The sequence below is a fragment of the Lasioglossum baleicum genome, chromosome 1 (assembly GCF_051020765.1).
Source record: "Lasioglossum baleicum chromosome 1, iyLasBale1, whole genome shotgun sequence".
Lineage (NCBI taxonomy): Eukaryota > Metazoa > Arthropoda > Insecta > Hymenoptera > Halictidae > Lasioglossum > Lasioglossum baleicum.
Window position 1 is genome coordinate 21,436,939 of NC_134929.1, and position 23,502 is coordinate 21,460,440.

Sequence of the window (23,502 nt, forward strand, 5' to 3'; positions counted from 1 at the left end):
ATTTTATTGCGTATAACCATGTCTCTGTATCGATATCCACATTTATCATATACATGTATCATTCCAGTGATAAGTATACCCATAAAGGAGAGTATTATCTGTTTGTTGTTTCTCGTTCAATTGTACCGCATATCTGCGAGGCATGTATCCACAATTAACAACACGAGACGTAGCAAATCCATTAAAATTCTGATCGAAAGTAACAGAGGCGAAAATTATTGTGCTCGTAATTTATCTTTCGTGTTCTATCCCTTTTTTCGTTCACCCTGTACGCAATTTAAATAATTCTTTGCTCGTTTTTCTTCCGTCTGTCTAGCGATCACATTGAGCACGTTTAACAAACTAGTTGGTACACGATTAATTCTAATTCATTCTTACGATTTACAATTATGCTTCTAGAAACACGCCTATCTGCCTGATCGTTCGCTTATTTCTACGCGACGCGAGTATAATCTGTGAATACAGGCCTGGAAAAACTTACAATGTACGATCGTGTAGGAAAATATGAAAAGGTTTTACAAATCTCGAATCACCTCTTCTCGCGCTACATAGGCTTTTTCTTCTCTCTCTCTCTCTCTCTCTCTCGCTCTCTGTCTCTTTGGTCTGACCAAATTTCCGTCGACAATGTTCTCTCTCTTTCTCTCCACTGGTTCACCGAAACAACACGCGAACAACGTGAGAAAAATAAATTTCGCTCTAGTATCCGTTACTTCTCGCTATATTGCAGATAACACAGTTCTCGTGCTCCCATTTTCTTCTCTGTCAACGCTCGTCTGGCCCGTACAAAGTGCATTGTAGTCGCAGGGAATTCAAACATCACAAACTTGTTCGATCCGACTGAACCGGTGTTAAAAACGTGTACACGATGAGGGACTCTGTACCCATCGGCGCCTGTGATCAGGCTACTTCTACTCGGACAGTATGGTTCTTCGTGCATCGTGTGAAAAATTTGTACAAAATTTTGCGAAAAATAGCTTTTTCTCTTTCTCTCTGTGTCCCTCGCTTTTTCCCTCTCAGATAATGAAGCAGCGGACTCTTTTAAATTCGTAAAACCTTTCCTAGAATTTGAAACCTCTTTTTGATCGATCGCCGGGCACCGACGGGTACGTGGATTCAACGTTTGCCTCGCGTGTTTGTTACTGCTTTTATTAATCGTCTAACATTAATCCATGGTATTTATGTACTAACAAGCGCACAAGTATTAGCAATATTAAGCTCATGAGGTATAGTGTGCTTTACACCGTAAGTAATCTATTCATTTGGCGAGAAATTCTATAGAATTAAAAATTGAAGGACGTAACGTCGGTGTCGAAATAAAATTGTCGAGGGCTCGTGTATTTGCGCGTACGCGCGCCCCGTATAATTATTATATACTCAAAATCTCATTTAAAAACCTCAAAGAATACCAGGAGACAGTTCATTGTTTTTTCCCTTGATCGTGAATCGAAGCAGAGGTAAATAAAAGTGTTAATAATCTCTTACGAAGGTAACAAAAATGTGAGAAATGTTTCACTTCATGCACACAAACGGTTCGTAAAATTTGTGCGAGTACTTGATTCAACGCACAACAGTTTCTTCTACCTGAACGTCGCACGACCAGTGTTTACGAACTGCCGTATCACCGTTCGATTCAGTTTTCCTCTTCGCTTGACACCACTCGATCACTATGTAGAAATTTTCGTTAGGTATTATTAAGCGACGAAATCACTGCGATTTTTGAGTCGGTTTTAGTTTAAGACAGTTCGAAACCGGTGTTGCTGGTGACCGCGTAACGCAGCTTTTCTCTTAGCGTGCTCTTCTTTTGGTAGTTCGGTAGTTTAAGTAGATTAAAACATGTGGACGACGTGGGCAGACGATTCTGCGGATCCTTCTTGCGAATTGTAAAGAATCCTCTGATTACGCTACCTGTTCGTCAAAAATATACATGTATTAACCATTTGAGTTAGTCCAATAATAAATAAGACATATGAGGGCCGCAAGTATAGAGCTCCGTACCGATTGTGTCACCTGTGTCTTCATCGTCGCCAACTTCTACGCAACGGATAGTAAAAGGTGGATCCAAATGAGCGAAGCCCAACAAAGGCGATTTGGAGCAGCTGGTGACAAACTGCGAAGTAGAAGAAACAGTACTATTACTATTAACTATAGCCTATGAAATTTCTCGAAATTTAAGGCCCAAAATTTTGCAAAGAATGTATTTACTTAGATTTCGCTGAAATTCTGAAAACAGGTTCTTTTTTGTTTTTAAAATAATCATACCTTGAGAAACATGCCCCTTTCCTCCTCCGAGAAATCTTTCTCCAAAATATCCCACAGCCAACACACCACGCGGTGGCTATCGTGGAAACCCCCATAGTATTTCGTATGTTTTCGCAGGTCCCGTAAGTCTAATGGGACATTGTCGCCCGAAATCAGTCGTTGTAGCTGAGGAAAAAAAGCAAGTCATAATGAAAATCTCTGCACGGTCGATCGTCGAGGTAGTGAGCAAAGTGAATGTCTTACTTCTGGTGTTGAAAACAACGCTAACCAATCGGGATTAATTATAGAACGGAACCCTTTGATGAAGGCGGCCGTCTGATCCTTGATTTGCATGTGCATTCTGAAATGAGCCATCAAGTGTATGTAGTAGAATTTATTTTCATTAGTGACCGGCACCGCTCGCCCTCCAGGAATTAATTCGTGCGTAACTAGCTTGCCTAGAACGTCCTCGTCGAGAGAGAAAGTCAATTCTAACTGGCTAACGTCACCCTTGTAATGTTTCACCAGAGTGAGACTCCGGTACAAATCTTTGTCTAGCGAAGCCAACTCGTCTAACCAGCTGTACAGTGCCCCGCCAGTTTGCCCAGAAAATTGGGAAACGAAGAATGAGGCGAAAGGTACGTCCACAACAATACCCTGAGAAATATAACATTTACCATATTTTTCCAAAAGATCTAGCGCTAGCGGTGTGCGAGAACCCGAAAATTTAGAATTTTTGGAATTCTTGGGAATATTCTAGAATCCCGAAATTTTCGAGAACCTCGCACACCTTTGTCTAGTGCCATCGAATTACTCAATAGCCACTTACTTCGTATACAGCTTTGCCCAGTATACGGCCAACGAATTCGAACAACTGCAAATGATTATCTTGCACGGACGACGTCGGAGACGGATAAAGTCGATTCTCGGAGGTAGCTCTGAACAAATTCAAGGATGGATCGAAAACTTTCTTCGTCGTTTCTTCCAAGAACTCTTTGAACACTCCGTCTTGATCGATGCCGGCCTCGGGCAAACCCTGTTCGTTTACAAAACGCACTCTGATCAAACCTTTCAACGCCTGGGAAGGCAACATCGCTAGCTGACGATATCCGTCCTCCACTATACGCGTCCTGAAAACAGGTACTCGATTCGATTTCGCTCCAAATCTTTCTGACAATGAGTGACAGTCTAGGTACGCACCTGTGGACAACGATCAGCGTTGTTATGGTACTGTTGCAAGCGCTCTCTGTCAAACCCAATACGGCTTTCTCGTTGACTACTTGCTTGCGAAATAGCACCACGCGTTCAGAATGCGGTATGACGTGAGGCATCTTTGAAAGAAGAAGAGCAGCACCGCGTTTCTCCCACACTCTGACTTCCTGTTTTATAGGGAAATATTTCAATTGTAATTTACTATCATTTAATAAACCATCAAGTATCTTCTTGACTTACCTTGGCCAACCAATGTCCATCTGGGCAAAACGTTCGCCTACAGTCTCGCCGATAGATTGCCATTAACAATGTGTGAAGAGAAGTGAACAGAGGATTGGTAGGTACCGATTTCTGGTCTGGAACATCTAAAATATCAGTATGTAGCTAAACCACTTATGTTCCATGCGAGCAGTATAGATTCAAACTGTAAGTTACGCACCAAACAAGTTATTCAGTACAGCCTTGTACAAAAACTGATTCAAGAAATATGATATCGTGACAAAGTCGGAAAGCTTGAACGGTTCTTGGTGCTCGTACATTTCCATGTCGTCTAAGATTCTAAAAATAAAGAAGGATATTATCACTTTAATGTATCTGGACGGTTGATGTATTTTAATGTACTCACGTGACATAGTGTGTCATGCAATCCGAGAGCAATATCAACATTTGAAATTCAGGCGCTGTGCATTTCGTGTTAGCAGCTAGATGGTCTAAAAACGCTTTCAGACCACAGTGTGGACCCAGTGTTCCAAGGAATAAATACATGTGATACAAAATTTTATCGTGGTAGCATAAGCCTGTCGTTGTAAGTACATATGCGATTAGTAATGGATTATATTAGTAGAGGTCTGCGAGAATCGCATGCCTCTAGTTATTAGGGTTGTTCATATTCATGTAAAACGTACCGGTTAATATTTCCATTTTCATTTGGGTAAGTGTATGCAACGCAATTTGGTACAAGGAACATATTAAAGCTATTTTAGTGGTTTCAGGACTTCCCAATTTTCTATAATTTTTAGTATTATTATTCCTATTTGTACGTGCTTCCAAAAATGCTCTTCTAAAAATGTTAGTACCAACAGATGTGCTTTGTTGTTCTACCGACGGAGGTATCTCTTTTTCAATGAGTTCCGTTAATGGTTGACCTAATACAAAAATTCGTGAATATAATCGGAGTTCGATCAAGGTACGCTTAAACGACAATGTATTTTATTTTACCGATTAACTGTGTAACTATTCTTCCCGTCCACAGATATTGCAACTGTAATTTTACATACGGTATGGGTTCTTGCAAAGTTTTGTCAATCTTCTGTGTCAGCCACCCAAGAATTGGGTGCCAGTGCGTTAAATTACTCCTCTTCGCGACAACGTATTGCTGACATGCTTCCAACATTTTCGTTACAACAAACTGAGATACATTACAACAAATTAACACTGATGTTCAGAACGAGGCGATTGCACATTTAACAATATAAATATTTACCGTGAAAGAAGGAAAATATAGCTCCCTGAATACCTCCTCCCTCTCGATATTAGCCAAGTGTATTAAATTAGCTAATAAACATAGCGCATAGCTACGTTCAAACGCATTCGAAACTATTTTTAAATTCTGCTCAGAATTCAACAAGTCCATGCTTCGAGCGAACAAATTGTAGGTGATAAACGATGAAATACACTAAACATGTATAAAAATTGGTACATGATTTAACAACAAAATTTAGTGTTACAGTGTTAGACGATATACCTCAGAGGAAATGTTGTTCAGGTGATAGACCAGCGCAGGGACACTGAAAACGTTAATTAAAAACAGCGATACCAATTTGTCCGACATTTGGGAAGAAATTAATGGCCTCATCGCCAATGTAACTGCTACTGTAAGGGTAACTGGTTTCAAAGCAATTTCCTTTCTACCCAATCCCTTCATCAAGAAAGCCTAAGGCAAAACGAATGAACTGAATAAACCTGAAGCATGTTTGGATCGGCTATTATCAATTACCTGCATAGTAGGGTAAAATCCATTGTTGACTAGGTGGCCCATTATATTGGCGCAAAGTTGATTCATCCCGGCTCTCAGCACTTCCATTCCCTCTACTTTTTGAATTGCCCATGTCGCCGGCGATGTAAAGCTAATCAATGTGCTTAATCTCAGAAGGATGGATTTATGATCAGATGCTTCTTTTGGGTTAAGATTATCCAAGCCGTTCAGACAATAAAGTAGCAATTTCTTCATCTGCAATATCCATGATATGTAGCGATCTTTGATCAACAATCCTATGTATGAAGTCTCCAAAGACTTTGAATCAAGAGTCGACACTAGATATCTGAAACATTTGTTTGAAAATATTTACTATTACTTGGTTTCATCGTGTTGCACACAACAAGATACATTATGCACTCTTTTATGCACACACCTACACAATTTTTCTATTCTTCCTTGATCCCTTTCTTTCTTATATACATACAAAAATTTAGCAATAATCTTATACATGTGCTGCGCCGGTTTCAGCTCAGTTTTGTTTTCCATACGACCATCGTTCAGGAAGTTTGTGTCGAAGTCCTCCCTGAAAATGTCATTTTCTATTCAACTATAATTAATATATACAGAAAATATATATATGTATATATATATGTATACGACATGAACGAGAACGGTTAAATGAAAATTCGAATGTAAGACGAATGCACTTTGGCAAGCCAATGGAAGATTACCGAGCGCGTAAGTAAATAATTGCCGTCGACTGATTAACTAAACAAATACCCTGTTTACAGCGGGCAACGAGTGATCAGACAATGATTCGGGATTATTCGAGTGCGATTCAATGACGAAGAACTCACAGTATTCTTTTACGGGTCAACCAACCCCTAACATAAGCTTGAATTAAGGTGACAGCGACTTCTCTGTCCTTCTCGTGGGCTCTTTCTTCCCTGGCGGCCTTCGTTTGCTGAAGAAAGCTGTCTTTGGACGACTCCTCAGCTTTGAACATCCTGGAGACAGGTTCGAACGGCCGCGAACCACCAAATTATGCTAATGCCAAAACATTGTCAGCTGGTCATCCGTGGTTACAAGTTGACACTGCGATACAACCACTCACTAGAAAAACATCCTTTCGCACGACAACGTAATACGTCACGTTGATCTCATCCGCGAGATAATCACGCCGAGCGCACGCCAGCGATTGACACTGACCACACGTTTCTCACTGTCACATAATCCGTGTATACCACCGAATGACAATCAAGCACGACGGCCATTGTTATTAATTTGATTCGGAGCTGGCTATCGAGGACAAAGGATATTAGGTTAGGTTAAAAAGCACGTGACTAGTGGCGCCATTAGGTCGACCATATAAATTGAACTGGCCCGCGCAGCTCTTTCTCTTTACGTCCCGCATGGTCCCGTGCGTTATTTAGCAAACTTTTCGCTCTGTAACAACTAAACCGCCATTGTTATGCATTTATGAATTTACGGATTTTGCCCCACCCTTATTAAAATGATTAACACTAGGTTTATATAGGGTACCTGTAAAAATGTTCTAATTTACGATTATTGAAATTTATTTCTTTGTAGGTTTATATTGTAAGAATGGTTATCTTCTTGTTTTTATAAAATAATGTAAAATAGTCTCTTTGAACGCTCCGCGTATCCAGTGTTGAGAAAACAATAAGTCACTATTTGACTTTCGCCGCTTGAAATTGATGAACAAAATTTTTATTCTGTGTATAGAATAAAATGATAATATTCAGTCCTTGGAGCAGTGGTAGGCAAACTTTTTCAGTTAGAGACGGAATCAAAGCGATAAATCATGATAAATAGACAAGTTCATCACTGGAAAAAATATATAAATTATATTTCATTTCTCATAAAAAGAATCCTGAGTAGAGGTAAACGGTAAAATAATAAGAGTTATAACATCAAAGTAAGTAGAGGAGAGAATAGAATAGGTGGTGCGGTGGTTGTGTCAGCAGATGAACAAATAGTCAACACCTTCTCCGCTACTACTTAGAGAGTCTCTATATGTACTGTCCTGAACCGCATTCCGATGGATCGGAAATTAGAGTATTTATTTATATCAGTATTTGTAAAACAATTTTATGATTTCCATATCACATTTGTAATAATTCCATAGTTTCCTATTTCATTGGAGACCAAAAGCGTCAGTTCACGTAACTTGAAAAAATACGGACATTGATCTTCCCTTTCCGACTCGCGTTTCTTTTATTCTCACGATTTGACAATATACATAAACGACTTAAATAACGATTTTCCTATCACGCAGTATTTATAAAAATCGTTGTAGACCCCATTCGAGGGAATACTCAACACCCTCGCTCGAGGGAGTCCACTGTCTTAAGGTAATCCGTAAAGTTTCAATGTCCTGTCCATGCTAGTCGATGCTATATACTGTGCATGCTTTCCAAAACGGACACCGGTCGCGGCAGCTGTATGATCGTTGAGCACTTTCAGTTCTTGCCATTGCTTACACAAGTATACTCTGAAACCGAATACAAATAAGTAGTAACATAGTTCAGTGACAAATGAGACGATCAATTGTGCATCGTATTCACCTCACGTCTGTTCCAGCGACAGCTAAATATGTTCCGCTTTGATCGAAGCAAATATCTTTGACCTCGTATGATTCTTCGAGCTGAAGAGTTTTGAAATTCTTTAGCTTACGCAAATCCCAAAGTTTCACGCAGGAGTCCTCAGCAGCGGTAGCCAGGTAATAACCATTCTCCGAGAAACTAATTGCTGTGATTGGTCCCGAGTGGCCGGGGAAATTAGCTACGTTCGATTGTTCTTTCAAGTCCCAAATCTTCACTTGAGAGTCCGCGGTACCGGTGCCGAAAATCAATCCGTCAGGATGGAACTGAGCCGTAGTTAAAGGTTGACTAACTTGGCCGGCAACCTAGAATAAGGAGTAAAGGTACATTAGAATATATCAATCAAATTGATTAACTGCTTTTGTATAATATACCTTAGTTAGTAATCTTCCAGTACGAATGTCTGAGAATGCCCAATGTTGATCCAGCGACGAGCTCAACAAGTAATCGCCTGTCGGGTGTAAAGAAAGTCCTGTTACGGGAGCATCGTGAGCCTTCAACAACAAGGTTGTTTGACTAGTGCCCACATTCCATACTCTTATTGTAGTGTCGGGCGATGCGGTCATTACTATATCTTCTTCGGGGTGATAGATTACTCTTGTAACCTAGTGGTATTAAAATACAATCTATGAGTACCAGGAGATTCTAGACACGTATGAATCGCACGAGAATGATCCCCATACCTTCTTTGTGTGTCCTTTCAATATAGCCACTACTTGCTCCGTGTCTTTGTTAAATACTGTAGCATTTTTATCTGCACCACCAGTTAGAATCTTACTAGTATCTGCACTATGAATATCCAGTGCTAGTATGCCAGGCACACTGGCCGAGTGAAGACCCTTGAACAAACGAACATCGTGATAATATCCTCAGACATCTTCGGTACAATAAGGCTAGGGCCACACAAAACAAAACAAAGAACTTTAAACAGTTCAAAATGAACTGATGAGCAGATGAAGATAAGTTTTTTGTGTGACCCCTGGCTAAATCAAACGTAGAAATATTACAGGATGTGATGCGAGTGTTTGAAACGCACGAATACTATCTTGTGGCATCAGATCTTCAGGAACCGAACGTCCTCGACGTTTTCTTTCCTGAGTGAGCACTGTGGCCCTTTCTTGGAGTTTCTGTATCACATCCTCAGTGATGCCAGCTTGTTCCATTGGTTGGGCTGCAGTGCCACCGGCTTCGACTGCAACTGCCTGTAACAGAATAAAGTTTGTAATAAAGCTCTCATACTATATCTAAGAATAATGTATTTTTCGTACAGGTTGCGGAATGGTGGTAGCTTGTACGATTCCAGCTTGTGGTTTCAGAGTAGCCAAAGCTTCTCTGGCTGCAGTAACTTCTTTTGTAAGTCTAGCGATCACACGGCAAGCTGCGTCGTGTTGATATAACGCATGAGATAATTCTTGTCTAGCTGTCTGAAGCTGTTGTCTAAGCGTAAACGAGTGTAACATCACAGCATCCCACTCGTCTTGTAGAATTTTTAATAGGGCTGGGATAGATGTGGCACTGGGCGGTTTAGGCTTGACTATCGGAGTGGCTGTAAAAAGATGTAAGAATTATACAATGATCTAAGATAATTTGTTCAAGATGCACGTATAATAACATACTTTTGACATCGATAAGCTGTTCGATGGTCAATTCTTTTCCTGTTATAGGGTCCACTCCATTTTCATTCACGTATTTCTCGATTAAACGCCTCTCGAATATCGAGCCCGATACAGGTGATATCACGGGGTGCTCCGGCACTTCATTGGAAACTGAAAACAAATTTACTTGCAACAGGCATCGACAGAAATGTAAAGCGTTCTAGGTTATGTTCAGTATTTGCCGGCTACGCTCGCTTCATTTACCGAAATATACGATTAATTTAAAATATCTTACTGCAAATTACTTATACGAATCTGAGAAATATATATAAAACGTACATCTAATTGAAAAATATTACTTCAAACAAGAAAAACTTACTTGCACAAGAAAGCGCCATTTTCACACAAATGAAATCTACATACGTACTGATACGTACTGCGCAAGACGATAACGTTCAAGTCAATTCACTACTAGTATCAATTTTTGTATAAATTTAAACAATTTGTCCGCAAAATACATGCTTTATGTATTTTAAAAACTATGTATGTATTTTAAAATATTTAAATTACATAATGTTTTATATTACGCTGTAATTATAAAATCTAAGACACGTTAACGAAACAACCAAAAATTATTTTTCATAGAAAGAATCATTTTATATTTATAAAATTTACTGTGCAACAGGTGTTGCCGTGTAAATAATGTCAAAAGAAATTATAACGATTTTTCGGCTAACGCTGCAGACTGCAGCCTGCAGTATTGAAAAATGATGATGCATATAGATAGAACTTCCTGTTTTAGTATAGCAAACATGGCTCCTGCGGTGGCTGTCATCTACTGTCTCGCACTTGCTTTTGCGGTTTCAAACGTCGATTCGGCGAGCAATTATTATGGATCGGCAAGGGTTGAGGTACGAAACACATATATTTTTATTATACATAAATTTCATTACATTGGTGTTTCACATTTCTTTACAAAATCACGAAATGTTCGAATGACAACAAATATGTTTACAGAGCTGCGGTGGTTGCAGTCTGAACCGTCTTCCAGACGTAAAGGATTTCGTCTACAAAGACGTGCCTACTTAGTATCCTTAATCAAAAATCATTTATGTATCGCATAACTTTTCGATTTCTATTAATCCGTAAAAAATAACAAAATTCTGCATTTGCTTTCCGATGATCTTTGGATTTGCATGTAAGGATAAGTAATCACATATCCTTACATAAGATTCGTAATTGTACCGTACAGGGTTGTAATCATTCGTTGAAATCCAAGGAGACTAGTTTATAACAACTAGATTCATGATTTTGAATTGCATCTCCGTTCTGAACCTGTCAGAAACATGTTTTTGCATTTTTTAATATAAATCCTTACAGCATCCTACAGCAATAATGTTGAATTCAAACACATTCAAGGCGCTGATCCAGAACTTGTGCTTTTCGACCATAGCAACGAGGTATATTGGAAATAATCGATTTAAAAATTGTATGTCATAGTGTACTTATATATTTTTTTATTTTTGTAGGAAATAGAAAGGCTACCACTGTCGAAATTGACTCGGGAAGAATGCAACAATTTGTTAACTTCTAAAGGTTTTAACAGGAAGCCAGCAAAGGATGAGATATAGAGAATAAACACAATAATAATGTATTTAGTGTTAGAATAACTATGATTTTGGGGAATTCTTTTGCAGGGCTTAGTGCAGAATCAATGGTACTTTCATGAATAATTTCGTAAATAGGTATATGTTCTAATTCCATTCACGTGATTAACAGTAGACATACAATTAAGGCACGAAATAGTGAATAATCTAGAGATCTTTTCACGCACATCCTACTATCTTTCCTCATTTTCGTTTAAATGAGGGAGCATTTATATTGTCTCCCTTTGGAGCTGCAATCTGTGATGTAACGACTAGATCCATAATGTTATAAATTCGATCATTATGGAGTACTTGGGCTCCCTTGCATAGCAGTTTTAGTTATTCTGTTTTAGCAAATGTTGAACGAGGGCAAATAACAGTCGTCGCAACAGGGCCTGGTGCAACTGAAACTTATGTAGTAGAGTACCCTTTGTTTATTCGATTTGTTTATGTACTGCACAAGTTGCGTTGTTTTGTAATTTTAGCAGAAATTTATTTTTATAAGCACTTTTTATCGATAGGACGTGAAGAATTTTAACATACCAAAACATACCAAATTACAACAATTAAGTCATCAAATGTATATTAAATTTATGTAGGATAAGTTACAATTTCGATTTTTGCGATGTACAATGTATAATTTGCGACATCGCATTTTGATATAAACGTTTCTTTTAATGTCAGTGTTTACTTATGATCTCTAATAAAGATATCGATTGAAGTATTCGTACGATTTGATTTATTTAAAACTGCTACCATGTTTGCAGATTGAGAAATAAGGGCAAGAAGTTTCATCAAAGACATTATTAATTAATGCATTTATTTTATATTTATTATAGCGTTTATATATTATTAAATAAACTTGTAAAGCAATATACAATGTCTGACTGCCAAAGAAATTACAATTTGTATGTAACAAACAACATTAGCAACGGTCTTTTTTTTTTAGAACGAAATACATTTAAAGGTTTTTCATTTTATAATATCTAATGGCTTTTGTAGATAATGTAACTACATGTGGAATGTTAATTTTTCTATCAGTTCAGTCACTGAAGCAGTATCCATACGAAGTGTAAACAGAAAATTAATGTTTGTGTTCTACAATACTCTCTTTTTGTCACTGTAATTACCTTTTTCATTTTTATCAACTATGTATATCCATAACCATTATCGCAAATGAAAACTAAAATAAATAAACTATGTTTATGTAATTTTTATCTTATTTTGTTTGCTTGTGTTACCAATTTCACTTATAAATTAGATTATATACATTACTTGTTTTCTGCAGTTCGTTAAAACTAGTTTCATGATTATGTAATAAAACTATATGTATGTATAAGGATTTCCTAAGATCCAAATTACACGTGTGTATGTGTATATGTGTGTGTGTGTTCCTTTTTGCATAAAGTGAATAATATCTTACATGTCTAGATGTGATATATTTTTACATACATAATATATATATATACACGAATATCGTAATTTCCAGATTTTTTAAAGCCATTACAAAAAAGAAACCTGCTTGAATATGCGTACTCGGTGGAAAGCATAAATACAAGAGGTGACAAACTTATACCACTCTTACGCTGCCAATAATAACATCGATTCGTGTTATGGTTTATATAGAAAATTTATTCCTTGTTGTAATCACAAAAGATTAAAAATAAAGTGTATGTACATGTAAAAATGTTATAAGCTAAAACAATTAAAACCCGTTTGTTTATTCAAGCAGGCACGGTTACTACAGTGAGTAACAATAATTACACAAACGGGGGAAAGATTGATGTATTCATAAAAGTGTAATGAATCGATCCAACAGGTGGATAACATTACAAAATATGGAGCAAGAAATACGGTTCAACAAAAATGTTATGCCATCAGAAGCCAACAGATGAATACCAATGCCACCCATAGAAACACTTTTGAAAGAAATTGTTCCTCTTCATAGTGTGACGTTCCTGTAGGAGCTACAGAAGAACAAGCACGTAAATCTCCACTATTTTCATACAAATCGCAAATATAATCTGTGCACGCGAAGCTCGTAACATCTTGTAATTTCCCTAGACATATACAGGGTGCTTCTGAAATCACAGTACATTTAAAACAGATATTTTTTGCAGACAAACAATTTTGCTTCATAATTTTTCACTTACTTCTTTTTATAAGGAACAAACTCTTTTCTGGTTTTACCCACAATCTCGAAAACACCCTGTATATTTCTAAAGAAATTGCAGAATTATTCCAAGCTCACTTACATGCTATACCTTACCTGCGCTCGGTCGTGTTTCCCCAAAATTGAAAGTCGATGTCAAAAATGCAAATGGAAATGTCCCGATACCGAATGACATGAAAGAATTATCTCCGAACCCAAAACTTGAGAATCCATTACTTTCAGGTTCTGTTCTTTGTCCGGTTGGACGTGGTGGAACATTATTCCTGAAATTGAAACGCTCGATGAGTATCTCAAAGAGAAACACAAGCGTATTTTCAAAACACAAAATTTGCAAATGCTGGAAAGTCTTGTTCTCTTTGTTTTGGAACAGAAATGGTTTCCGCGTACAAAAATAGAGATAAAATATTAGATTATTTGGGTTTATACCAAGTAAACATCCAGATATTCTAATCTAAGTTCAGCGAGTACCTTGATTAAAATGATAAACATTCAGATATCCTAATCTAGATTAAGCGAGTAACCAAATTTAATTGAAGGAAATCGTAATATTGGTTTCAACTATACTTTTGATCTTTTCTCGCAAAATTAACACAGGTATTAGCCTACTGTGAACTTGTAGAATATTTCTGATCGCAGCCTCTTCTACTATAGAATATATGAACATAAGGAAACCATAAATATTTCCTTATATCGAATGTAGAGTTGTTAATAAAAAATATATTAATGCTATCGGTGCACTGGTTTGATTATTTATAATAAGGAAAATATACCTAGGATCTTCGTGCCTTGTATCTCCGCGCCCATATAACGGAATGACTTTCTCTCTGCTGATAGTTGCTTTACAAACAGGACACACTCGCTTCAGTGGACGGGTCTCTAGCCATTGATGTAAACACGGCCAACTGCGTCGCAACGATTACAATAGTTTGTATTGCATTACAATAACAAGCATTGTATATACATAATGTTCTTACCAAAACAAATGTCCACACATACTAATGACTGCATCTTTGGCAGTGTCAAGACAAATATTGCACTCAAAGGTTCGATTATCCACCTCTGGTTCCCCTGTGGTAGAATCCCATGATTTCGATGGGCCTGCCTCTTCTTTCGTAGTGCTCATGATGACGGATGTTTTCTTTAAAAAAACAACCCGTCTACAATTACTATACAACACAGAATCGTACGGGAAAAGTGCTAATTAGAAAACGAAACACCGAAAAAAGAAAAATTCGTCGGACACGAAAGCACTACTTATTTGACGTTCTCGCATTCCGTGGCGATAAGGGGACAGAATTTCGTTGTATCAGGTGTTTATCGTTTGGCATTGACATTCTTATGATCGGAAAAAAAACGATATTAGAAAAACAATCTGACAGTACAGAGAGGGACGTAATTGGGCAATCGGGCGATCGTTGAACATCGAAATAAATCAACAGACGTAGAAGGTTAAGATCGCATATTGTTAAAAGGTCGGCGCGAATTTGCATTCGCGACCGTGCGATATCGTATCCTCCGTGTCCGTTCTCGATCCCCGATGCATCATGCACCCGAGATCGGAAGTCATATGTTCTACAATAAGAAGCGTAGAAGCAATAAATAGCATCGACGCGTTGTTCCGTACGTTACACTGCAATTGTATCGATCCAGCCGACGATCTGTCAATTACGGTGCCGTGTCCTTCTGATCCGAATAATTAGTTGAAGGATCGAGCGACGATCGAAGATGTACATCGGGCTTTGACGATGTTTTCGGCAAACAAAGGTCGCGAGCCCCGTCAAAATCTGAATCGAGCAGTGTCTGCCATTGCTGACATAATTCGTGTCACTTACTTCGGCCTTTTGACTGCGGGGCCCCCTTTACGAGCTGTTACCCTTTCGCAAAACTTCAACACTCTCTTTCGAAATAGGATCGGTCGTACAATCACGTACACCACTGTCGCAATTGCGCAAGTTCCATCAAATGATTTTCATGATTTTTCGCGAAACGGATGTTCGGAATAACACGTAAGAGATTGAACGATGAAGCGTCACCGCTTATCCGCCCTGGGACGTTATCGATGACGAACAACTTCGATCAACGAACCTTTTACACGGTTTCGTGTTTTATTTTTATCGGAGCAGACCTCGACTGAGCCCGCGGTTGCCCATCCGTAATATTAATATGGTCACTTTAAAACCACCACTTGATTAACGCCGTAGTAGCAGCCGTACACCTTTTCGACATTTTATCGACCTACCTGGAGCAACACCGTTCAAGATGGTTCTACGTTCAACCGATAGAGTACGCTCAGGCACCGTTCGGTCTGACCCACGAAAATTCGTTCGAACGTTTCGAGATACGAATTCAAGTTTATTTACACGAATTCCACGCGCCTTCTTGTGTAATAATCTTTATCGTTAGGTTGCGGATACATTCGATGCAAACATAGATAGACGTCGCAGACGAAATTGCAAGGTAACAATAAAGTTACCCGTTACCTTGAAATTGAGTTCCCTATCACCATGGCATTAGAAACACGAGCACTGTTTACATCAAAGAACACGTCATATATTGTAAGATAATTTGCGCGAAGAGTTATCAGTTCAGGTATGGATAGATTAGTATTGTTTGAATATATTATGCAAAAATGTAGTTTGAATAAACGTTTTTTACAACCACGCTTTAAGTTCGTGTTTTCTAAATGCAAATATGTATAACCGTAAATTTACGTTGAACCTATATGCGGGTCGTTTCCAGTATGAAGTCAGAGGATCTAGGGTCCCCGCAGTTGACCCCTTCAGGGAAGTTGGAGAGTCCAATATCCTCGAAGCTGAAGATGAGCATGATCGGGAAACAACGGAGAACCGTCGGCAAGAACGTCGCGTCGTTGATCCTTCAGCAACGGCATTCGATTCGCATAATCAACGAGAACACCGACGTCACGCCGAAGTTCCTGTCCCATCCGAATTACAGCCCGATCGACGAACGGAACGTAACTGCTTTCGAACTCATCGGACTTACCCGAACTGGTAGCACCCAATCGTCCTCGACTTCGCAGATCAGCGGTTTGAAGAAGAGTTCGTCCATGCTGTTCAGGACCTCTTCGCTTCCGGCGGGATCGGGGATCATAGATACGGCGCAGTTCGAGAGCTTCTGGTCCACGCAATTAACAGACTTGCCCACCTACGACGAGGACCGAGCTCCGTCGCAGTTTTATCTTCCTAGGTAATTTCCAGACAGGTCCCGAAGCCTAAATGCAGGGGATCTCCATGCTCATCATGCTCATCTAGAAATATTCTATATCGATTGCAAAGAGCAGGAGCCAAGTAAAAAGTTCTTCACTGCTTTAAGAATTTCATTAAGTTGAAAATAATACACCGACGCTTCTAAATTCTCTTTGCTATTTTAAATTACATTATGCTCATGTTATCGATGAACATCGCAGGATATTTTCTCGTACTAATTTGCTTTTGCTCGCACAGCATCGATCCAAATATATTCCCCTGCCGACCCGAGACCGTGAAGATCACGCTTCGGGAGACAGAGACGTTCTTCATCTTCGAGATGCTACCATATACCGGCGATCTGCGTACACCGGAGGGTGTGGCGATCAAGAATGAGAATGAGATGTACGAGTACAAGACGATCGGTCCCGGATCGAACAGGAAGCTAGTGGACGCCGAGACTCAGACCATAGAAGTTCTCACGAAATCGCGTGGGACGTACCTCCATTCAACCACACGGAGGAATCAGGCGGCGTTCGTGAATAATTGGGTGATGCATGACACCTATGCCGCGCCTGAGCTGATGATGGAGAAGAAGAACCTGCTGATTGTGCACAGCGTGAAGAGCATGGAGCAGTTATGGCACGAGGAGGTTTGCACGATCGTCTTGTTTTCCGTGATTTTTCAGGGAGGAACCCTTTGCACTCGACTGTCCCCTCTTGCTAAAAATTACTGCACTATAAATCGAAACAATTCCTACATTACTTATCGTTACTCTTTACTTTTCGTTGCTCAGCTTCACTGTTCTTCTTCTTCTTCTGGTTAGGAGATGAAGGACAAACTGCCGGCGATGGAAGATCAGAACAAACGTAAGATGCCGGAAGAGGAACTGGAGGAGATATTTTACAACGCGAATTTCTCGAACGCTGTGCGGGTGATGGAGCGCATAATATCGAACAACATCTTCATCCACGCGCAGAAGCGTTTCATCGGCTTGATCAAGCAAGATCCTTGCAGCCTGGACCTGGAGTTCACCTACAGTTTGGACTTGCTGTGGATACACGTCTGCGAAATGAGCATGGGGCGACCAGTGTCTTCGTTCCGCTGGAGTTACGTCAACAAGAACATCCTGGCCGTGGGGTATGGGGCATGCGAGAATTCGGAGATCAAGGACGGATTAGTGCTGATCTGGAACGCGAAGAACCCCATCCGGCCGGGTCGCTGGTTCTCGTTCGAGAGTCCCATATCGGACTTGGACTGGAGCCGCGATCGGCCGAATCTATTAGCCGTCGGGTTCTACGACGGCCAGATTAAAGTGATCGACGTGAGCACAACTCGCATCAACGTGATTCGTCTGAGCGAGAGGATCACGTCACCGTCTTGTGCGCCACAATGGCAGGTCCAATGGTGGGTCGGTGACGAGTACTTTGATTACCAGGAGCAGATCTACACGTGCGACCAGGACGGCCATATATTTTGCTACCGGTACGTCGAGAACTTCATCTCTACCACCATCATGACGATCTTCAGGATAGAGGGCACGCTGCCAGGGGTAGCGAGAACCTCTTATTGCGTCGGCCACGATACGCTGATTAATCGGAGTCCGGGGGCGTTGGTGCTCCGTAGACACCCGACGCTAAGCGCCATTTACTTTGTCGGCTCCGACGAAGGCTGCGTCTACAAGTGCTCGACTAACTACCTGTATCAGCACATCGAGAGCTTCCTGGCGCACGACGGACCCATCTACTCGATAATGTTCTCCCCGTTCTGCCCAAAGATCTTCCTGACTTGCGGCGCCGATTGGTGCACCAGAATATGGGCCGAAGGTCTCACCGAGCCGTTGATCACGTTGTCCACGTTGATGGCCTGCGTGCGATACGCGGCCTGGTGTCCCACACACTCCACGATCATCGTCAGTATTGTTGACAACAGGATCTGCGTTTGGGACATCAGGAGAAAAATTCACACGCCCACGTCCGTTACGCTGTCGCCGATGAGGGACAGATTGGTGATGGTCGAGTTCACGGCAGATGGCAAACGACTGGTGTCCGCGGACGTGAATGGCAACGTGTTCGTCTACAACTTGGAGGGAATGCCGTTTCCGCCGTACAACCAGGAACAGGTGTTGATCGAGTCGATTGAAAAAGCATTGGTCACGAAGCCGACTCTGCTGCGCAAGCTGCGGAAGCTTGGACCCCCGTTCTTCACCGAGTCGAAGCCGGAAGGAAGCGTGTAACACGTTTGATGATAGTGTTATCGGACCTGATAGCTAAAATTGACTGCTAGAGAGTTAGAAGACGGGTGCTCGCATATCAGCGTAAAGATAGGTGTTACTAAAATAAGATCGGTGTGATACAAAGGTCACACAGTTGTTCATCTATCTTTAACCATTACTTTTAGTACGGGACTGGTTGCTATATTTTCTGGTTCCGGGCGAGCGAAGGTCGCTAGGAGGGGTACACGGAGAGGAAGACTGTTTTATCGACGGTGCAGCCCGCGGGCGAAATCCAGCACGTGGGGACCCCTCTCGGTCCCCCGAAGCGAAGCGTGGCCCCGAGGCGCAGGCCTCTTATGATTCGCGCGAAGCACGGAAAGCAAAGCGACCATTTCGATTCAGGATGGGACTCCGGTGCCGGGGCCCACTCTGGGCCCTGGTAGGCAGGCGAGTCGGCACGGATGGCTGGCTGGCCTGCTCGGAGGAGTTGCAGGAGAGTGCCCATGGTAGAGGGGCTTCCATGGCTGCTGCCGCTCGCGGGCACGAACCGCGCTACCGCCGTCAGCAGCCAGTCTTATTACGCCCGCACTCAACTACGCGAACTAAGTACTCTTCTTAGGCCGGGCGAACGTCGCGCGAGAGAGCCAACAATCGTGGGCTAACCCACGCGAATCGGACAAGCCTCGGAAACCGGTGCCTGGTTGTTCGAGACGTGCGTCCGAGCACCGTCAGTCTCGCACGCCTCTAGGGGTTCCGCCACAGTATTCTCCTTCTCGCGTTCGACACACACGTACACGGGCCTACTCGGGCGCAAAAAGAACGATTTTGTAAACGATCTCGTTGGAAATAAAGTTGGCGGGAGAATAAGAAAGCGAGAGGGACTGAGACCCGACAAGGATCCCCACGGTTTCGATCGGCGGCCGAGGACCTGCTGCCCGGTCAGAAGGTAACTCTAGAACGCTTCTTTCTTTAGTCGATCACTCGACCCGATAACGCCTGCTTCTGCATGCAGATACATTCCCTCGATACTATTTGTCTCCCCGGGAATCTGCTTTTTTCCCCGCTCACAATGCCCCCGCGATGAATCGCGGCACGCTGCCTTGTGCCTCGGGAACATTGTTGTGTGCGTCGCGTTGCTGCCGGCGATGCTGCTGCTGCGCGAATAAAAGTGGAACGACCGGGCAGAATCTGTTTTAAATGTTATATTTTCGAATCGGAAATCGTTGTGATCTATTGGTGCTTTTACGGGATCTACTATTTCTCTTTTTCATAAGGATTTCGAATTTTTCCGTTGGACAGGCTTATCCGAATTCATTCCTGAAAGAAATTCTAATAACAGTTAGTGAAAACGTGCAAGTACCGTTATCGGGGTTTTAATGCTGAAACTTCCGGATTGATTAAAAGATCGTTATCTCCGGTTCTTTCTTGTCCCGTTACAGCTAAATCTTTTTTCTTCGAATATTTATTCGAGCAATTATTCATTCCAACATAAATTGATTATTGATTGATATTCAATCGCTCAAATTTGAATTCTAATACTGGAGTCAAAACAGTGACATGTTCGCCGCGCGTTTTAATTCAGCGAATCAAAATTCGATAGGCGCGCGACCCGAAATCTCAGTTTCACCCGTCGGTCGAGAAAGTTAACGCGATCTCGGTAGTGTCGTCGGTGAAAACGTCGACGATTAGCTTCGTTCCGTTGTCAGTTGAAACACGTTGGCATTAACATCGCCGGTCATTACGTTGTTTGTCGCGCGCCAAGAATTCGCGTCCACGCATACCGAGCTGTCACACGATAACCGCGTGTCACGAATCCGTCGTATATTTTGATCCGACGTGCTTCGTCCCAGCGAAACACCTTCGAACAGCCTCAATATGTCGCTCATCGACGAGTAAGTGGACTCGCAAATTTTCTAATGCGAATTTCTTTTCGATGTTTTTGTACCCGGTTAAATCCGTCTACGAAAACGTGAATTTGGTTAGAAGGTTAATTCGCGTTTCCACGAAACAGTGATTTCCGTAAAAAATTAAGAGAGGTTTCCCCGAACCAGTACACTCTGCGACATGGTGTTAGGGCACCCCTAATGTTCAAATGAGGCGAACAATTTATTCGGATGATAGAACAGTTTTTCCTTAAGTCTTTAACGAATTATACAATAAATGTGGAACTTATTGAGACAGTTCGCGGGTTCGCGCGTCACGTGATTCTGATTTCCCGTGAATGGTTTGTCGCAGATCGTCGCGCGGCGTTTGGTCTCGGTGCATCCTGTATCTCCGCGGTGAACGCGGCCAGCGTGAAGACTGCTTAATAGCGAGGAACATGTGCAACCAGGGAATAGTAGCGAAGCCGATGTTGCCGGGGCACGAGCTACACTGTGACCACTCTGTTCGCGACGAACCCTGACCGATTCCACGCTCGTCTCTCCAGCTGACCGGATAGGACACCGAAGGAGGAGGTGGAACGGTGAATCGTTCGAAAAATCGTGCACGCGCGCGCGAGTGTCGTTTCGAGTTCATGCGAACGGCGTATAGAACGAGAGACAGACAGACAGACAGACAGAGAGAGAGAGAGAGAGAGAGAGAGGGGGAAAGAGAATCTTCGGGGAGCGGTTTGTGTTCGCGAAATTACACGTTCCCTCGAACATTCGGTACGCTATGAACATCGACGTCCTCGGATGTAACGGGTGGTTCGCAAGTAAGTACCTGCATCTTTCTACTTATCACTTACTACCGATGCGTTAAGAAACAGGCAAGAAAATGTTTTGAGAAATGATTATAGTTTATGATGGACATTCATTATGACCGTTTGCGTATCCTAATCTTAACTGTTTTCGAAAAATAGATTTCAACGGATGCTAAACGGGAGAGATAGGCGGCCATGTTGCTTTTTAATTTGAACGCGCAGACACTCCTAATTTTGTAATTTAGTTTGTTTCAATGGGGACATATCAATACGATAACAGACCTGGAGAATACATTTTGTAAAATACCGTGTCTTCAAAAGAAAAGATGAAGATTATTCGAATCGTTCAAACAGTGGAAGTGAGGGCCCCGCGGAGAGTGAGTTATCGTTTGTTTAGAAACTTCGTGAACAAATATACCGTAGATTTGCATAAGATTTACGCAAGCCCGCTAACATGAGCGCGTCGCTCGGTAAAGAATAAAGTATCCATTACAATGATAGGTGACGTAATTACGCGCGCGCATATCTTTCTCCGCATTCAATCGTGCGTAACCGTTATGTCGTTTAAATAACCTGTACCGCGGTGATTACCATAATTATATTGCTTCGAGCGTCAGTTAGTATTACTATTTTCCATATTTTACGAGTTAGTCGTTTCTTTGTTTACCAGATGTAGCGAATCGTCTCGATGCTGTTATCGAGTGTCCTGGAGGATCAACAGAATTTTCCCGCTATTTCTCTCACGAGGATACTAATTTCTTTATTCATCTACGATAAAATTTTAGGTCGAAAGAAATGTTTGTGTAAGGGGCTAATAAAAACGATCGTAGACTGATTCTTTTCGCAAATAACCGTTCGCGCGAGCTCACGATGTCATCAAAGAGGTGAATGCGGTTCGGTAATGACGATCAGGAAAAAGTATCGCGTATACGTATGCTAATGACGCAAACCGGTTGAAGGGAAAGAAGTTCTAATCACTGCAGCTGCGAAGAAAATCGTTCGGACAACGGGTTAACGTATTCTACACACGAAATCGCACGCCCTGTATAGAAACAACAATTCCCCGTTGTTTCTGCCGGTGATTACGATCAATTTATCAATCTCCGAGCCTGGGAGTATTCGTGAAACGCGATATCGCCCGATAAAATCGCTGCGAGGAGCCCAAGTAGAAGAACGTTCCTCGCGACCGGCGCGGCGGCGGCGCGGCGGTTTCGAAAGTCCCGCGATTTTTCGGCGCCCATAGTCGTACGACGTTTGTCCGATCCCGGGGTGTCAGCCGGCTAATTAACATTTTTCTGCCGGGGGCTAACGGGTCATTGTCGCCTCGATACACGTAACAAAGTGCTTATCTCGGCGGGCCGCGCGCCACGTCGTGTAATCCAATTAACGTCTCCAATTATACGTTTTAGGGGAAGATTAACGAGCGTGGAAGGACGAGTGCGGGGCCCGCGCCGCGTCGGGCCTCTTAGGGCCCGGGAATCGGGGTCCCGCGTTGCTCTTCAGTCGACCGCGAAACGCTTTCGTGCGCCTAATTGCGATCGGAGATCAATCTGAAATAGTCCGCCGCCGAATCCACATACATAATGCACTCGTTATCTGCCTCCCTCCTTCATAAGGCCCGACCCGCAATGGTCCCCGCCTATTCGCTCTTTTATCTTCATCTGATTCCAATCGAGAACGTCTCAGCCGCATTCTTTCATTACCGTTTCTGGAGAAATCGAGGATTCACTCTGTTATCTCGAGAAATAAGGAAATCTTAAGGGCAAGGCTTTTCTAAGGTCTTCGAGAACATTCTATGGTTCCATTTATTATGTTTCTGGTCTTCTGACGCTGGACGAAGTGGTTAGGCGATAATAGGTCCTAGATAGATGGAGAGTATCGTGTCTGTAATTGGTAATGCGGTGGGGACTGGGTAGAATTCGTTCTTGGAAG

General features: G+C 41.8%; 6 protein-coding genes across 13 annotated transcripts in view; 3 read left to right on the forward strand and 3 right to left on the reverse strand.

Moving 5' to 3' along the window:
- Positions 1–563: 563 nt before the first annotated feature.
- On the reverse strand, positions 564–6,761 carry LOC143212391 (ubiquitin-protein ligase E3B). Of its 4 annotated transcripts, none has more exons than XM_076431179.1 (16): positions 6,286–6,761; positions 5,862–6,011; positions 5,447–5,771; positions 5,195–5,383; positions 4,934–5,125; positions 4,669–4,858; positions 4,356–4,595; positions 4,076–4,247; positions 3,890–4,008; positions 3,691–3,806; positions 3,439–3,617; positions 3,068–3,368; positions 2,503–2,895; positions 2,260–2,424; positions 1,996–2,107; positions 564–1,905 (listed from the first exon to the last, which is right to left on the reverse strand). In XM_076431179.1, exons 1-16 carry the CDS (start codon positions 6,432–6,434, stop codon positions 1,733–1,735), a joined length of 3,165 nt encoding a protein of 1,054 aa, XP_076287294.1. In that variant the 5' UTR covers positions 6,435–6,761; the 3' UTR covers positions 564–1,732. The 4 variants fall into 4 exon arrangements, with proteins under 4 accessions (XP_076287294.1, XP_076287285.1, XP_076287301.1 ...); XM_076431170.1 differs by having other exon boundaries at positions 3,691–3,815; positions 6,286–6,760; XM_076431186.1 differs by lacking the exon at positions 6,286–6,761 and having other exon boundaries at positions 3,691–3,815; positions 5,866–6,007.
- A 707-nt stretch (positions 6,762–7,468) lies between these two features.
- On the reverse strand, positions 7,469–10,124 carry Prp19 (pre-mRNA processing factor 19). The gene is made up of 8 exons (XM_076431208.1): positions 10,027–10,124; positions 9,669–9,818; positions 9,321–9,598; positions 9,060–9,254; positions 8,736–8,891; positions 8,427–8,657; positions 8,017–8,357; positions 7,469–7,943 (listed from the first exon to the last, which is right to left on the reverse strand). Exons 1-8 carry the CDS (start codon positions 10,043–10,045, stop codon positions 7,799–7,801), a joined length of 1,515 nt encoding a protein of 504 aa, XP_076287323.1. The 5' UTR covers positions 10,046–10,124; the 3' UTR covers positions 7,469–7,798.
- Positions 10,125–10,425: 301 nt separating this feature from the next.
- LOC143214294 (selenoprotein M-like) lies at positions 10,426–14,369 on the forward strand. Its single transcript, XM_076435143.1, has 4 exons — positions 10,426–10,558; positions 10,665–10,735; positions 11,038–11,107; positions 11,177–14,369. The coding sequence occupies exons 1-4, from the start codon at positions 10,460–10,462 to the stop codon at positions 11,276–11,278; spliced, it is 342 nt and encodes a 113-aa protein (XP_076291258.1). The 5' UTR covers positions 10,426–10,459; the 3' UTR covers positions 11,279–14,369.
- Positions 12,097–15,692, reverse strand: LOC143214279 (E3 ubiquitin-protein ligase RNF185). 3 transcript variants are annotated; one of them, XM_076435105.1, is made up of 5 exons: positions 15,299–15,688; positions 14,441–14,604; positions 14,237–14,368; positions 13,563–13,729; positions 12,097–13,260 (listed from the first exon to the last, which is right to left on the reverse strand). In XM_076435105.1, the coding sequence occupies exons 2-5, from the start codon at positions 14,587–14,589 to the stop codon at positions 13,163–13,165; spliced, it is 546 nt and encodes a 181-aa protein (XP_076291220.1). In that variant the 5' UTR covers positions 14,590–14,604; positions 15,299–15,688; the 3' UTR covers positions 12,097–13,162. The 3 variants fall into 3 exon arrangements, 2 of the variants coding, with proteins under 2 accessions (XP_076291220.1, XP_076291227.1); XM_076435112.1 differs by lacking the exon at positions 15,299–15,688 and adding an exon at positions 15,091–15,292; XR_013010125.1 differs by having other exon boundaries at positions 13,171–13,374; positions 13,447–13,729; positions 15,299–15,692.
- Positions 15,693–16,144: 452 nt separating this feature from the next.
- Positions 16,145–19,692, forward strand: LOC143214241 (dynein axonemal intermediate chain 4). The gene is made up of 3 exons (XM_076434999.1): positions 16,145–16,673; positions 16,931–17,324; positions 17,499–19,692. Exons 1-3 carry the CDS (start codon positions 16,189–16,191, stop codon positions 18,906–18,908), a joined length of 2,289 nt encoding a protein of 762 aa, XP_076291114.1. The 5' UTR covers positions 16,145–16,188; the 3' UTR covers positions 18,909–19,692.
- The window catches only part of LOC143214267 (uncharacterized), a 64,188-nt gene continuing 60,376 nt past the window's right edge, over positions 19,691–23,502 (forward strand). For 2 of the 3 annotated variants that reach the window (XM_076435072.1, XM_076435082.1), the window contains exons 1-2: positions 19,691–19,833; positions 21,123–21,582. In XM_076435072.1, coding sequence (XP_076291187.1) covers positions 21,543–21,582 — 40 coding nt within the window. In that variant the 5' untranslated portion in view covers positions 19,691–19,833; positions 21,123–21,542. The remainder of the gene's footprint in view (positions 19,834–21,122; positions 21,583–23,502) is intronic. The other variant, XM_076435092.1, reaches the window with a different exon arrangement.